The 15,289-nt window shown below is 44.3% G+C and overlaps 1 protein-coding gene across 1 annotated transcript in view; it reads left to right on the forward strand.

Annotated features, from left to right (window-relative positions):
• The window catches only part of Pde5a (phosphodiesterase 5A), a 131,378-nt gene that overhangs the window by 98,551 nt on the left and 17,538 nt on the right, over nucleotides 1–15,289 (forward strand). Inside the window, exons 13-15 of the mRNA XM_057793249.1 lie at nucleotides 2,560–2,685; nucleotides 4,727–4,821; nucleotides 11,725–11,812. Of these exons, the coding sequence (XP_057649232.1) occupies nucleotides 2,560–2,685; nucleotides 4,727–4,821; nucleotides 11,725–11,812 (309 nt within the window). The remainder of the gene's footprint in view (nucleotides 1–2,559; nucleotides 2,686–4,726; nucleotides 4,822–11,724; nucleotides 11,813–15,289) is intronic.

Here is a 15,289-nt window from a genome sequence, read left to right on the forward strand (position 1 = left end):
TGTATATACTGCACTTTATTCCATGGTCTCTGGGGAACATAGGTCCTTTCTGCAGGTTCTTAGTCTTGTAGGAAAATAATTTTAGAACGGACTCAGACACTTGAGGATCATTTTATCGGAGTTTAAGCGAAATAGCAGGGAAGGCAAGCTGGAGATGTCAGCAGCTGCCAGGAGCCGAGGGTGAGAGAAGGCAGGGCTTTCTGAGTAGGTTAAGAAGCCACACAGGCCCAGCAATGGCAGTCTGTGAGCACCTGCTTGGGAGCGGAAAGTCTTCAGAGGGAAAGAAAAGCCCAGAGCATCGACACAAGCAGGTTTAGGGTTTGTGTCAGTTTGGTTTGGAAAAAGGAGATAGAAAGAGGGGCAATTCAATTGCTCTCTGAATTGGAACTCAGAAAGTGGGCAGGCCTAGTGTGATGATAGAGTCAGTGGCAATGGATTCTGGGTCCCCAAGTGCACATCTCTTCTTAGCAAGTGCTTAGGCTTCATCTTCTCACCTTCTGGCTGTAGGCTGTTCTCTTGAAGTCGTAAGAGTATCCTTCCTGTCGCGGACAGTCTTTGGCCTTCCTCAAAGGTGGTATCAACCACTGACCAAGCCTCTTGATTAACCTGAACCCTGTTTCAGATTCTAATGCCCTGTCGTTTCCCCTCCCCTGACCCCAGACTCAGGGGGTGGGGTCCAATGTCTGTTGTGATCAAGGTTCCCGTCTTGTCCTCAAAAGAGCCCCAAGCTAGTACGTTCTACCAGATCCCCAGATCCCCGACGAGAGTTACTCTAGCCATGGTTCAATTGCAGGGTAGGAATACATATTTTATACGAGCTTTAGGCTTTGAACTAGTAAAGAATATATTGAGACATTGGATTTCCGGTTTTTCTCATGACTTTTCTTGCTGCTTTAATTAATCACAAGGGGTTTTCTACATGATACGGATGTGCACTCAGAACACATCAAAGTACAACGTGTGGCTTTCATTTAAGACCCCTACTGTGACTGCTTTGTCATCTTTCCACCAGTGTGTTCAAAAACGTCCACAATAAAGAACCCTGTGCTGAGATTTCGGTGCTGAGTGAGCGCACATCCACCGTAGCCACACAGACCTGCTTACACAAGGACAACTCACAGGGTCCAGTGCTCAGAAATCCCAAGGTTCTTTGTTGGAGAATTCTCCAGGAACTGAACCACAGAACTAGAAGGCAAAGCCATAAAAAGAAAAGTGATTAGGCCAAGTCCTCTGTGCTGGAGCGGTTTCTACCAACAGTGCAGAGCCTCCCGCTCAGCCCCCGGAGCCAATCACAAGGCTGGACGCTTTCAAAGCTGCGTTCTTTTCCCTCGAACTTTTTCCAGTCCCGAGGCAATGTTCTTTGTGTTTGCAATATCCCCAGTGACACACTTGGGGAAAAGCGCATCCTTGTTTTTACAAAAAGAGAGTAAATCATTCAGATTTTAAGAGAGGCGGGCTAGTAACACAAACAGAATTGCCGTGCTTAGCTCATGGGTCCCTGAGGATTTAATTTAATACTCCACTTAGAAGTTAAATTAAACCCAACTTGGGAGACTTGCTTGAAAAATTTTGCCTTTTCCCCCCTTCCCATCTTTTAAAAGAAATGTTTTCCATATGGCTCCCAGGAGCTTTCCTTAGTATACATTATTTCCATATTTTGATTTCTTGATAGTCATTAACAGTCATTAACTGTGCCTAACCCTTAGGCAGAACCGAAAGTGTAAAGACCTAATGAAGAGGGCATCAACCTGCGACTCTGATTTGTCCTGAGACTTGAGCTAGATACCTCGACCCCAGCCACCTTAGATCCTGGCACACAGAGCATGGAATGGACTCATTCTCCAACCCTCATGCACCTATGACCCAGGATTCTAAGGACGGCATCAGGAGATATTTTTTATAAAGGTAGTTGGTGTCCTACCCATGACGAAATACCTTTCTTTGAGATATTATTCATTTTCCATCCAATCGAACTAGGTTAGCTTAGTAGATTCTGGACTGAACCAGTAATATTTGAATTCTGGCTCCGCCCCTTATGAACAACCTCCACTGAAGGTTACCTGATTGAGCGCAGTTTCTTCCTTCTTTTCTTTCTCCTTTTCTCTTTTTAAAATAGTTATTTATTTTTTTCTAACATATTTTATCAATTATTTGAGTTTTACATAATGTCCCCCATCACATTCACTTGTCTGACTTTCCAGGTCCACACCCCATCTCCCCATCCCACCCCTGTCCCTTGGGCTTTTCCCAAAGAAAAGAAGAAAACCCAAGCCAGTTCAATTTGTATCGCCCATATTCTCACTGCAGCATGGTGAGATCTGTGAGTCCTTTAAAACTGAGCCCTTCCCCACCCCCCAACCCCCCACCTCCACCCCCACCAGAAGCCATCAGCTGTGAGGAGCCAGTGTTGGTCTCTTCCTTTGTCAAGAGGTCAGAACAGTCATGCGCGCCTCCCTTGTGGCTGTAAGGATTGAGCGTGAGGGCCGCAAGGTGCCGGAACTCAGAAAATGGTGACTAACTTGGCAGTCATTGTCGTTCCCTTTCCTTCATCTCCTAAAGGTTCTTTGCAGATGGATTTTAAGTGTTAAGAAGAATTATCGGAAGAATGTTGCCTATCACAATTGGAGACACGCCTTCAACACAGCACAGTGCATGTTCGCCGCTCTGAAAGCAGGCAAGATTCAGGTACTCACCGCAGTCCGGAAGTCTGCTTAGTGGAGTTTACTGCAAGCCCTTCTTTTCAAACTATTTATAATGTGCCGCTATGGTCTGATGTGGGAAGTCCTTCTGTGTATGTGTTGCTTTTATTGGCTAATTAATAGAGCTGCTTTGGCCTATGGCAGGGCAGAATATATCCAGGCTACAGGAGCTAGAGAGAGAGAGTAGGCGGAGTCAGGGAGATGCCATGTAGTTGCCAAAGGAGACAGATGCCAGAACCTTGCCCAGTAGGACACAACCTCATGGCAATACATAGATTAATAGAAATGGGTTAATTTAAGATGTAAGAGCTAGCTAGAAATATGACTAAGCTGTTGGCCAAACGGTGTGGTAATTAATACAGCTTCTGTATGATTATTTGGGTCTGGGTGGCCAGAAATGAACCAACCGCCTCCATTTACAATGGTCGTTGAGTAACGTACCACATAATGACTCGTGGTGGGTTGAAGATTAGCACTGCAGGATAGTTGGCTGCTAACTTTCTTTGATGTAGAATAAATACAGTGTAGTAAAATCCCCTGACTTCATGTTATGTTTTAGTAGTCCTTGGGCAAAAAATATTTCCGCTAGAGGAAGATACTGAAAGATAAATATACATTTATATATTCACACTCAACTGCTCCATGGCGGAATTACTCACAACTCACCATGTGTTGTCAGAGACAAGCTCCTGGCAGTCAGTGGAAGGTGGCTACTCTATAACTGCTGTCTCAGACAGGTTTCGCTTTGTTGTGCATTGATCTGAGGCTGATTAAAAGGAAGGCAAGCGCAGAAAACGTTCACATAAAGCATTCATGTGCAGCCAAATCCTATTGTATGCCTATCCTTAGATTTTCATCCTGACTAGCTAAAGTGATTCTAAGCATCTATTATATAATTTAATTATATAATTTAAATCCAAGGCCTCTCAGTTCTAAAAGTAAATTTAAAAAAATATTATTCTCTGTCAAATACCCTACTTTCAGGGGTTAAACATTCTAAGTGGTCAATTTTAAAAGAAATGACTGGCCTTGGTTTTAGTTTACTGACTGAACACTGGAATAGCCCCTGTAAAACCCTGGATTTGATCACTGCACATAGAAAATAAATAAAAGAAGAATAATTGTCCTCAAAGCCATAGAAATAGCATAGTGCTATTTCATGCCCATAGAAGCATTCTAAGACCAGAATAAACTCACTCTGGGTCGTGCAAGAGTCCTAAGGTTATCACCCCCGAAAGTTATCCTTGGCTTTCATGACGAAGAGTGAGGCCATGTTTCACACTTGCTCCAACGCTTACGGTGCTGGGAGTTCCAGGAGAGAGTGACATGGCAGTCTAGCCTGCATTTCCTCCTGACGATGGGAATAGCAGTGTAAGTAATATAAACGGCAGGGCCTCAAAAATAGCCAATGGGCTTGTGAATATATTATACAACGTTTGAAGGCCCATTTCCCCACAGTAATCTCATTCCTACTTTTGTTTAATAGTAGTGTTGTCTAGGTTCCTCAAGGATGTAGCATCCGATCACAGAGAGCAAAGCCATGGTTACAGAGAAACAAGAGAAAAAAATAATTGAAGTTTGTCACAGTCATTCCACATGTATAAAAATAAAGATTCATGACATTAGCAGTGGGTGGGCAGATTACGTGGTGTGTGTGTGTGTGTGTGTGTGTGTGTGCGCGCGCACATAGGTCATGGTACACGTATGACGGTCAGAGGACAGCTTTTGGAAGTTGGTTCTCTCCTGCCACTCACATTGTTGGGCTTGCATAGCAAGCACTATTACGCACGGAGCCAGCTTGCTGGTCCCAGGTATTCATCTTGGAAGCATTTCAATGTTTTCTGTCGTCTAGTGACATTTGTAATAGCTCATCATGAATGAGAATCTAAGCGACCGCCCACGGAGCAGAGTGTCTGGAGTCTCTGTGATGGCGCAGCAGTGCAGGAATTAGTACTGAAAAGCCACAGGAGGAGGCCCTGCCCGTGCTTTATCTTTCTTTTTCTCTTCTTCAATGCCTTTGCACACAGAACAAGTTGACAGATCTAGAGACACTTGCCCTGCTGATTGCTGCTTTAAGCCATGATTTGGACCATCGTGGTGTGAACAACTCGTATATACAGCGGTAAGATGGTTTCTCCAGTAAAACAAGAAAATGTTTCGTCTAAATCATTGAACTGTGTGTTAAGTTAGAGCTACCAAAAAAAAAAAAGGTACAAAGTATCAGTTGGTTGCGCTTCATTACATAGTCTAGCTATGTTTAAAGAAACTAGGAAGTGAATATAAGTGTAAAACTATATTAATCACATTTCAGGCATGAAGTTCAGGCAGTATTTATGTTGAGAACCTTATTACATAATTGCTGAGAGTTTTGCTTTGGTTTTTGTAGACCCAGCTTAAGAGCGTTTTTATAAGACCACGAAGAACTGTCCAGAAGGGGTAGCATTTTTTACCCTGGAGTAGAAAAGACCGTATTTGAAAAAGTGCCTAGCTGGGCCCTGCTGACTTACAATAGACTAAGCTTTTCAGTTCTAGTGGAGGTGACATCACACAGTGTTAGAGAACTTGAACTCTGTGTTCAGGCTGTGGCTCTGCCCTGTGCTCCCTTGCAGCCTTGGACAAGGAATCTGACTTCTCCATACCTTCATTTCCTTTAAAATGGAGATAATGGCATCCTCATAGCACAAGGCTGGTGTATGTTTCCAGAGGCCACACGCATCCACCGAGCGGAAGGCTTAATGTGTATTGTGTTAGGTCCTAGCAATAGGCCCTAGGGTTGTGTCCGGTGCGATGCTGTCACCTGCAGATCTTAGGAGTGAGAGTCTAACCACCGGAATAAGAATTCCCAGGTACTCTCGAGGACCAACACTGAGGTGGCGTTTTGTGATGACAGCCGAGTGGATGAAACTGATAGTAGTTGTCATCAAACCATCCAACCCCTGTCGCAGTCTCTTCTCGTAGCAATTTGGTTGAAAAGTCTACGTTGTAATGGCAGAATCTCTTACTACTGAGCGTCTTTGTAAGTGAGGCGGTGACTTGACTGATCATGTCATCAGGGATTCCCGGTGTCTGCAGGGTGGGAGACAGCTCTCCAGCCGTCATCCCTGTATGTGACAAACAGAAGACTTTCTGTAAGGATTCTAGCAGTGCACAACCATGTCCCGTGCTGCCCTTCATGAACAAGAGAGAAGGCTCTTGCCCTGTCCCAGACTGACTTTTTCCTCCTGAAAACCTAAAGATTTGGAAAAGTAACTTGATAACATGTCCTTTGTCCTTGTGCCTTATTTGTGGTCCCGAGTGTCATAAACGTCATTAATGAAAGGGAGCAGCAATAGGAAAGGATCCTTAGTGTGATCCATCCATACAGCATGGCTATCCTCCCTGTGTGACCAGTCCATATAGCATGGTTATTCTTCCTGTGTGACCAGTCCATATAGAATGACTATCCTCCCTGTGTGACCAGTCCATATAGCATGATTATCCTCCCTGTGTGATCAGTCCATATAGCATGGCTATCCTCCCTGTGTGACCAGTCCATTATAGCATGGCTATGCTCCCTATGTGACCAGTTCATATAGCATGATTATCTTCCCTGTGTGATCAGTTCATATAGCATGGCTATCCTCCCTGTGTGACCAGTTCACACAGTCTGTATAGCATGGCTAACCTACCTATGTGACCAGTTCATATAACATGGCTATCCTCCTTGTGTGACCAGTTCACACAGTCTGTATAGCATGACTGTCCTTCCTATGTCCATATAGAACGGCTATACTCCCAGCCTAGCAAAGAAAGGAACATTGTGTTATTAGTATATATACTGTTAATCATTGTAGAAATTGCCCTCATGTTGCTTTATATATGTGAAGAAAAAGATAGATTGCAAGGCCGGGTGGTGGTGGCTCACGCCTTTAATCCCAGCACTTGGGAGGCAGAGGCAGGCGAATCTCTGTGAGTTCGAGACCAGCCTGGTCTACAAGAGCTAGTTCCAGGACAGGCTCCAAAACCTCAGAGAAACCCTGTCTCGAAAAACCAAAAAAAAAAAAAAAAAAAAAGATAGATTGCAAGTTTTTTCTTTCATTTAAAAATAACTAATATTAAAAAATGGAGGACTGGAGAGATGGCTCATTAAGTCACTGCCTGCCCTTCTAAAGGTCCTGAGTTCAATTCCCAGCAATCAAATCATGGCTCACAACCATCTGTAATGAGACCTGGTGCTCTCTTCTGGTCTGCAGGCATGCATTCAGACAGAACACTGTATACTTAATAAGCAAATCTAAAAAAAAAAAAAACCTTATATTTAAACTATTAAAAATATTATTACCCCAAAGAACTTCTGGAGCAATAATTAGATCTTCTCTTTAGGTTAAAAAAAAATCCTAGAGGGGCTGTGGGAGACAACACAACAGAACACACAGATTGTAGGGTCTTATTTTCCCACACACAAAGTAGACACTAACCAAGCAATAACTCTTGAAAAAGCTAAAGCTGCTCAGAGGCTTTTATTTCTTCTCACATTTCTATGTTTTGAGAAAAGGAAAACAGGCCTCTTTCTTTCCTTACTGTTAATGACTGGTATTTAAAGTAAGGTTTTCTGCACAAGTGAGCCCTTGAGGTAGTAAAGTCCTGTAAACAGCCCCGTATACAGTTCTGCCTTCTAGAGGGACAAACAGTACCCAGAACCCATGGTGCGTTCAAACTGACACATAGAAAAATACATAAAAAGAAGGTAGAGAAATATGAGTGGTCAGTCAGCAAGAAGGAGGTGTCCATGGGTAATAGAGTCAGAAACCGAGATCCTCCTTTCTCTTAAGTGACTTCGAGAAGTCTACTTTGAGGTAAGGCTTTCCTTGAGCAGGAGGCCATGGTGGCCTAGTGTTGGGCCTCCGTCTGCCCCTCCCTCCCTCCCTTTCTTTCTTTAGTAAGAAGGCTGACATCACCAGGGGTCCCACTGGTGTCCGTGATGCATGTTTCCACTTTCTCTGTTTCCACTTTCTCTTCTCATGTGGGAGGGGAGGAAGAATGCTCTCAGGTGACCCACCATCACGAGCCCTGGTGTAGACTGGCTGTGGTTCAGTTGGTAGAGTGCTTGCCTAAGTACGCATGAAGCCCTGGCTTTGACCCTTCACACCATGTAAACTAGCCTTGATGGTACCCTCAGGTGACAGAGGCAGGAGGATCAGAAGCGGAAGGTTAACCTCAGCTCCATAGCCAGTGTGAGGCTAGCCTGGGCTACGTGAGTCTCTACCTCAAAACAATAAAATAAAATGAGTGGTGGCTAGAACACTGTAGCTGATAAAAATAGTTATAAAGCTTGCATTATAGAGAAAGCGTCTGCATCAAGCTTCTCATCAGTGTTCCAGGACTTGCATGTGCATTTATTTGCATGGTTTCAAGTCCAACAATTAAAAAGTGATTCCACAAAAGCATGCTATATGTTAGGCTTGTGCATAGTGAATAATTGCTAGAGTTTGGGTTCTTTGCTAGGCAGGCAGAAGCTAATTATCTACTGAGTCCCGGGTCATCTAATGAATTAGACGTCAAGTGTCCATCAGAGAAGGAGATTGGCCGAGCCTAGAGTAGTCCGTGTCCATTATTCATAGAGAAAGTGAGATTTAAGCTGAAAGGTGGGTGATTTTCAGATAAAGGACAAGGCTATTCCGGGATGCTGTGATGGGGGCATGGACCAGTAGCGGTAAACCAGCAAGAAAATAGACAGGCAGGAGCCACAAGACCTCCTCAAGGGAGGGGTGTAGCCCTAAGCCGTATTTACTGAAATTGATAGAATTCGTAAAAGGAGCTGTTACCCTGGGCGATAAAAAACATTAGGAGGGAAGTCGCAGTGTGAACCGCATGGTAAATGGATTGAAATTAGAACCACAGAGCTCAGTTAGAAAACTCACAGTAAGCCAGGTGCAAACCGACAGTCACACCCAGTCACACCGAGTAGTGGGGGAGGAGGCCAAAGAGCAGAGTTAGTTAATTTCACGTGGGGAAGCTAGAAGGATGCATGAAGAAAGGAGAGAAAGCTGAAACAGTGGTGGTGCTGCTGTGAGCATGAAGGCGTGGGGGTAAGGTACAAAGCAGCAGAGATTCCCGCCTGGGACCTGTGGCTCACAGGCAGAACCACGGACACTGTCTGTGGTGGTGGAGAAGAAGCCTGGGAGGAGGCTCTGTTTTTCTCACAGGACATTTATTTTGAATCAATTTCTAAGGCTTTTTGTTTTCTAGTGTATTTCCCACCGTCCAGGATAGGCCAATCACTGTGCAGGACAGGAAAACACAGATAAAGTACGCCAGTTCATTAGCGCCCGCCGACATCGGCGTGGGAAGAAAATTCCACAGCGGTAGTGGTTTAAATAGGTCCTTCTGATGTGCCTCAAATAGCAGCAACACGAATGCATTGGTTTCCATGCCTTTTTTTTTTTTTTTGTATACAGGAAATCCAAGGCATTTTTTTCATCCATTGCTTGATTCATGATTTGTATTTTTAGAATGTAAGTAAAGACAAACACATTTTGGCATCGGTCTATCTCACAAGCCAGAAGTCCTCTCTAAATCTGATGCAGTTCTTTCTGCCTCCCCTAGACATGTAAAGTACGTTTGAAGTTCTAGCTGGTTTGTATTATATCCACTTAATTGCATTTCCTGCGCCGGCTCCCAACTAGGTCAATGAATAGACACCAGGACAGTGAGAGGCGATGAGAGGATGTGCCTGTCATTTATATCCCCGTTGAGCAAATGCGATAATCTGCGTGAACATTTAAAACATATGCAGAAATGCCCATTGTATAGCGCTCTCTGCCTGGGTTCCGCTGAAGCCCTAGTTGGAGATAAAAGTTGCGGTATGCATAGCTTGCTGGTGAATATGACCCACAGAGCACAGAGAAAGGTCTGGAATGAAGCAAGAAAGGAAGGATGTTCTCCAGATAGACACACAGATGAGCAACCAGTACTCAATCCTGCCAGGGGTGATTTGGAGCAACCTTATGGGAGGAGACCCAGAGCCGCTGGGCTTTAAGGCAGAAGACGCTTATCTGTAAGACCTCCTTGCTCCATTAGTCAGTGGTGGTCCCCAGGCCTTAACTAGTCTACGCTGGCCCTGGCTGTGTGCTTGCACTTCAAGCCTGTGGGCACGAGCTGTGGGTCAGGGGGCTGTACCTAGGGTAGGCCAAGACAAAGCAGAGAGCTTTCTGATTGGCGCCTGTGTCGTCTGTTAAAGTCTGAATGAAACACTGTCTCAGCGGCTGAAGTAGGAGGTAGGTGGGAGGCGGCTGGTTCAATACTTACACAGTGAAATACAATAATAATAAATCAAGTAGCACAGCGCCTGCATGGTACAGGCTCCTGATAAACGGAAACTGTTGTCACAAAGGCCAGCAACTTCAACAGGTTTATAGTCTGATGCGGTGACAGATTGGGAGCCGCGGCACCTGCTGAGTGACTCTGGTCAGAAGCTGGCAATGTGTCCTCAACCCTTGTCTTTATGTGAGTTGGTTGGTTTGCTGTTAGGTTCTGCGAAAGGTTTCCATCTCGTATCCTAGGCTGGCTTCTAACTAAAGCTCCTCCAGCCTCAGTTTCCCTAGGGTACCACCCTGCTTTCATGCTCTTTAGTTCTTTTGTAAACAAGGATAGTAGACACCTGAAAGTCTTCTCTTTCGCCTGAAACGAATGAGGGACGTGGCTGCTATGCTAGTTGAGCTGACTTTAAATATGAAAGACTGGAGAAGAATAGGGGGGTCTCTGGAGAAGATAGGGAGTCCGTGGAAAGATTCAAAGATTCAAAGAAGAGGTTATTCTCCTATGTTGAGCGCAGCCACCCCTGGTCCACAGTACAGGTCAGGTCATCAATTAGAGGTGGCGTGAAGAAAAAAGCCAAGGATTGGGAAAGGTTATGCCAATAGCGGCATTAAATCAGAAAGACGGGTGACAATTTAAACAATAGGAATAGACAAAGTGACACATTCTCCCGCCTTCATTGGCCGCTCTTGTTTTCCTACTGCATCTATTTCTGTTTCTCACTGTAACCTTTTTTTTTTTTTTCGCTGCATCTTAGTAGCTCTGGGTAGGTTTTTAATGAAAAATCAAAATGGAAAACGATATACTAGTGAAGAAAGAGAAACTCGTTCGTGTTTTCTAGCACCGTTGCGGGGCTTTGCGGTTCATAAGCCCTGTTCCTATATATTTTAGGAGGAACGGGTTACAGAACGCTTTCGTGGTTTTAAGAAGGAAGTGAAGAGCGTGGTTTTTCACATGTGAAGGGTCATGAGAAATGAAGTGAAGACTCTTCCTGTCGTGCTTCAGAGTCCTTCTGTGACTGCTGTCCCACACATACAGTAAACAGTGCGGCACCCTCCCCCTCTGCTCCCCCGGCAGGAAGTCTAAGCTGCTTCTTCAGAGCTGGGCTTAGAAAGCTTGAGGCTGCCCTGCACTCAAACAACCCCTGTGACTCAGCATCCTCCTTCCTGCTATCCCCCTCCTTCACTCCGCACCCCTCCTTTCCAAGGCTGTGTACTTACTGCCCCCCTTTGTCTTGCTTTCCACCCCTCACGCCCCGTTAACCCCAGTGGTCTCTTTCCTTATACATAGGCACACATGGCTAAACTAACCTTCCACCTGAGCATCTGTTCAGGGGAGTTTGGTGCAGGGGGAAATGGCAACATGGATTTGTTCTAGGTTTTAAGTCGATTGCCCTATTGAAACCTAAGTCCAATGCAGTAACGCTTAGGTACTGTGGAGTGGTACATGCTGTGCCCAGGGCCAGCAGCCTTCTCCCCTCATTCCTCCCATCTGCTGTTTTCAGCCCTCAAGGCAGTGTCACTGATCTCTGAACCAGCAGCATCGTTATATTTGAAGACAGTTTGCATCAGTGTTAATTTCTGAGAGATTACCCCACTCTCCTCGGCAGGGGAGAAAATTATTAGTGCGGCTCGTTTTGAGATAATTTCGGTTAATAACAGTAATGGACTGGTGAAGTAACGTGTTCTGGAACTTCCCGTCTCTCTCCCTCTCCGACGCCGTCACCCAGAAGCGAACACCCGCTGGCCCAGCTGTATTGCCATTCCATCATGGAACACCATCATTTTGATCAGTGCCTGATGATTCTAAATAGCCCCGTAAGTACAGTGTTTATTGTCGTGAATCTCAAAGGGGAGCTTTATAAATGCAGTTTTATTTTTAGGTTTTGGACTTATTCCCAGCGTCATAAATTCTCGAACATTCTCTATTCCTTTTTGGGTAAGGAAGGAATAGCCAAGGCATTAGACATCGCTACAGCCCCACGTCTGGCCGGTAAGAACTATCTCGTGTTTCCCGCGAAGGAAATGTGATGACTGACCTTTGATCATTCCAAACTAGAAACAAAACTGGTGCTTGACGGCTCCTGCTTTAACTTTTTAAAAGCAGGTGAAGTGGTTCCTACGGATCGGTATCTGTTTCTTCTTCTTTTCCTTTTGACTGCGCGCTGGGGTCAAGCCCAGGACCTTGGACCTGCTAAGTGGGTTTCCCCTCAGTTGTATTCCCAGCCTCTGTTTTATCGGCGTTTTTAGCTGCTCGAAAGCCGATCTTTCTAGGAAGGAGAAAGCTGTTGGAGCACATGGATGAGTGAGCGTTAGCAAATGTAGGAAAACGTGACACAGTTCGCTAAGTAAACGCACATGTTCAGGAGTGCGGTATTAGCGGAACGCACATCAGAGCTTGAGCTGGGTTGAGCGTGTCTGATGAAACGCTTGCTAGTTTTTATTCTTCTTATGGAATTGTTAATTATTCTACCTATGTTGACTTTATAAGGGAAAAAAAGAGAAAGGTTTTACCATTACATTTAAATGGTCACAAGGCATGGTACATAATCTTAGGCAGTTTTATCACAATGCCTTCATGTTTGCTGGGATTAGGTCTAGTTTTTTCCCCTGAATTTTAGAGAAGAATTAGGGGGTCACATTGTGGTCACTATTATTAGGTCCAACTGTATAGTGTGTCATTCTCACGTCACAAACCAAAGTGACCACGCCAGCATCATAGTTCACACTGTGAGGCCGGTTTCTTCCTTTACGCCCCCATAAGCATCTCTTGTTTATTACTATGCATGTCTTCTAGCTCCTTCCTTACTACCAAGCCTCTGTGTCTTCCACCTAATCAGCCAATGAACAGGAAAACAGAATAGGCAAGAAAAGGGTCTGGCCTTTCTTAACAAGCTGACAGTGTTGAGCGTCCCACTCTTTGTACCTGGTAGGTATTGGTAATTTTATCATCCCTGCAAAGCACCCTCATGATGGAGACACCCCACAACAGCTACAGAATGGCCAGCCAATCTGCTCTTGCCTTTTAGGTTTCTTGGGCAAGATGCATCGCAAGTCCATTCTAGTCCCGCTTCCCCCACTAAACACAGGAAGCATACACATGGTCTCCTCCTGGAGGCTAAGGGAATCCTCACCTCTTCCATAATACCGTAGTGTGACGATAACGTTAGGGAGTGTGCAGCTCAAAGGTAGAGTGTGTTTTGCACGTGAAGGTTAGACCCCCAACGCTGACTAAAACGTTATACAACCCTCTTCTGACTGCTTCCTCAAAAAGTTTATATAAGGCTTAATAGAGCGTTTGCTATAGCGTGTAGCGTGAGTCAGTTGATATGTGATCAGTATCATTTTAATGTGGTGTTTGAAGAGTGAGAGGCAGGCCCTTGTGCCCTCCTCCTCCGCTGCAGGCTGTGAGAGGCTCTTGACCCTGCTCTTCCCTCCCCATCAAATCCCATGCACACTGCCTCACCCCACAGTCCGGCATTCCCTTCTGTGGCTCTGGTGTGTTCTCCATGCATTCTGAGGAAGCCCCCAGGCCTGCAGGGCCAACTCACCTCCAGAGAGAGCCTCCCTTGCTTTGCTTTGCCCTCTGGTTTCAGAGTCGCATAGGTTTTGAGTGATCTGCCCCAACACTACTTTCCCCATGAACTATGTTATTTTTAGTGTATAATTTTCTAAAATTGAGATTGGAGAAACATATGCATGTTAGGGTAGAAACATCTGTACTTTCCTTGGAAAAATGCTCTGTAGTTAAAGCTTTTTATTTACTTTTGGGTAGAATAAGGAGTTAATTTTTTTTTTTTTTAACTTGGGCTCATGTAGCTCAACCTGGCCTCTGTCTCACTGAACAGCTGAAAGATGGCCTTAAGGCCCCAATCTTCCTGTCTCTACTTCCCAAATTCAGGGATTACAGGAGTGCGCTACCACACCCTATTTAAAAAGTCCTGTTGGTATCTTATTTCAAGTACAGTCCCAAACCAAAGAAATTACTAATCTTTTAAAAAGTGTATTAAATATTTCCTATCATACTTCTTTTGTTAGATATATAAATTATTATATAGTGTATCGTTACTTAGCATGACATATAAGCAATCTGGCTATACATTTAGTTGGCTTAAGTCATAAGAGCTGTCTATATAGTTTATCTTTGTAAGCACAATTAAGCAAAAAAATACAGATTGTATACTCTTTAGGAAAAAAAAACCTGAGGCTGCAGTATCAAAGCTATTTTAATATCTCCTGGCAATTGTTTTATCTTAAAAATAAATAAAAGCATCAGAAGTTTTCTGAAAAGTTTCACGTGGCCCAGATCTAAAGTGATGAAGTAATGATTGTGGCTGTCATCACAGATTTGGTCATTAATTTAATTCATGGATCTCATTACTCCCTAATCACTGTCTTCCCAGCCAAGCAAACCAGCAGTTCCCTGGCACCATTCTTCACCACCCGATCTCCTTTTAAAGCTCTGGGCACTTTCTTGGCTCTGAGACTTAGAAGGTTTACACACATTCTGAGTATATTTGGAGTGGCTGAACTCTGGGCTTTGTTTAGTTGAAGATCAAAAGGAACCACTCTGCTTTAAATTACAGACCAAAAAAAATATACAAGATGTTGTAACAAAAACCTTCAGTGATGATACATGGATTGGTCCCCATTGGCCCCCCATGTCTTTCAGAAGAATATTTTACTAATATGGGAAATACGACCTACAAAAATTCCTGCATAAAGTGGATCTCTGTAAGTTCAAAGCCACCCTGCTCTACAGAGCTAATTCCAGGACAGCTAAGGCTACACAAGAAAGCCCTGTTTTGAAAAACAAATAAAAATTCCCACATAAATAGTTTATGAGAAAAATTATAATGTTTTTTGAGTATTGGGGGAGGGGTAATATAATGACATCATTTCGGCTTTCTTTTCCTTCCAGCCCTCCCATCTATCCCTCATTTCATTAATTATTTGTGTGTGTGTGTATGTGTGTATATGTATGTGTATTCCTAGAAGATATGTAAATACAATCTGCTTAGTCTGTATAATGTACCATGTTTGTAAGTTTTTAGGCCTGATCATTTGGTGTTGACTAACCTGTTGGCGTGGTCTTCCCTGGGGAGGAGTGTTTTGGTGTTGACTAACCTGTTGGCGTGGTCTTCCCTGGGGAGGAGTGTTTTGGTGTTGACTAACCTGTTGGCGTGGTCTTCCATGGGGAGGACTGCTTTGCCTGCTCTCAGCATACAGATTGCTCCCTTTCAAGCGTCCTTCCAGACCTTTGAGCTTTCTTAGGTCACCAACTAGTCAGCACCG

This window comes from Chionomys nivalis, chromosome 18, assembly GCF_950005125.1.
Source record: "Chionomys nivalis chromosome 18, mChiNiv1.1, whole genome shotgun sequence".
NCBI classification, from domain to species: domain Eukaryota; kingdom Metazoa; phylum Chordata; class Mammalia; order Rodentia; family Cricetidae; genus Chionomys; species Chionomys nivalis.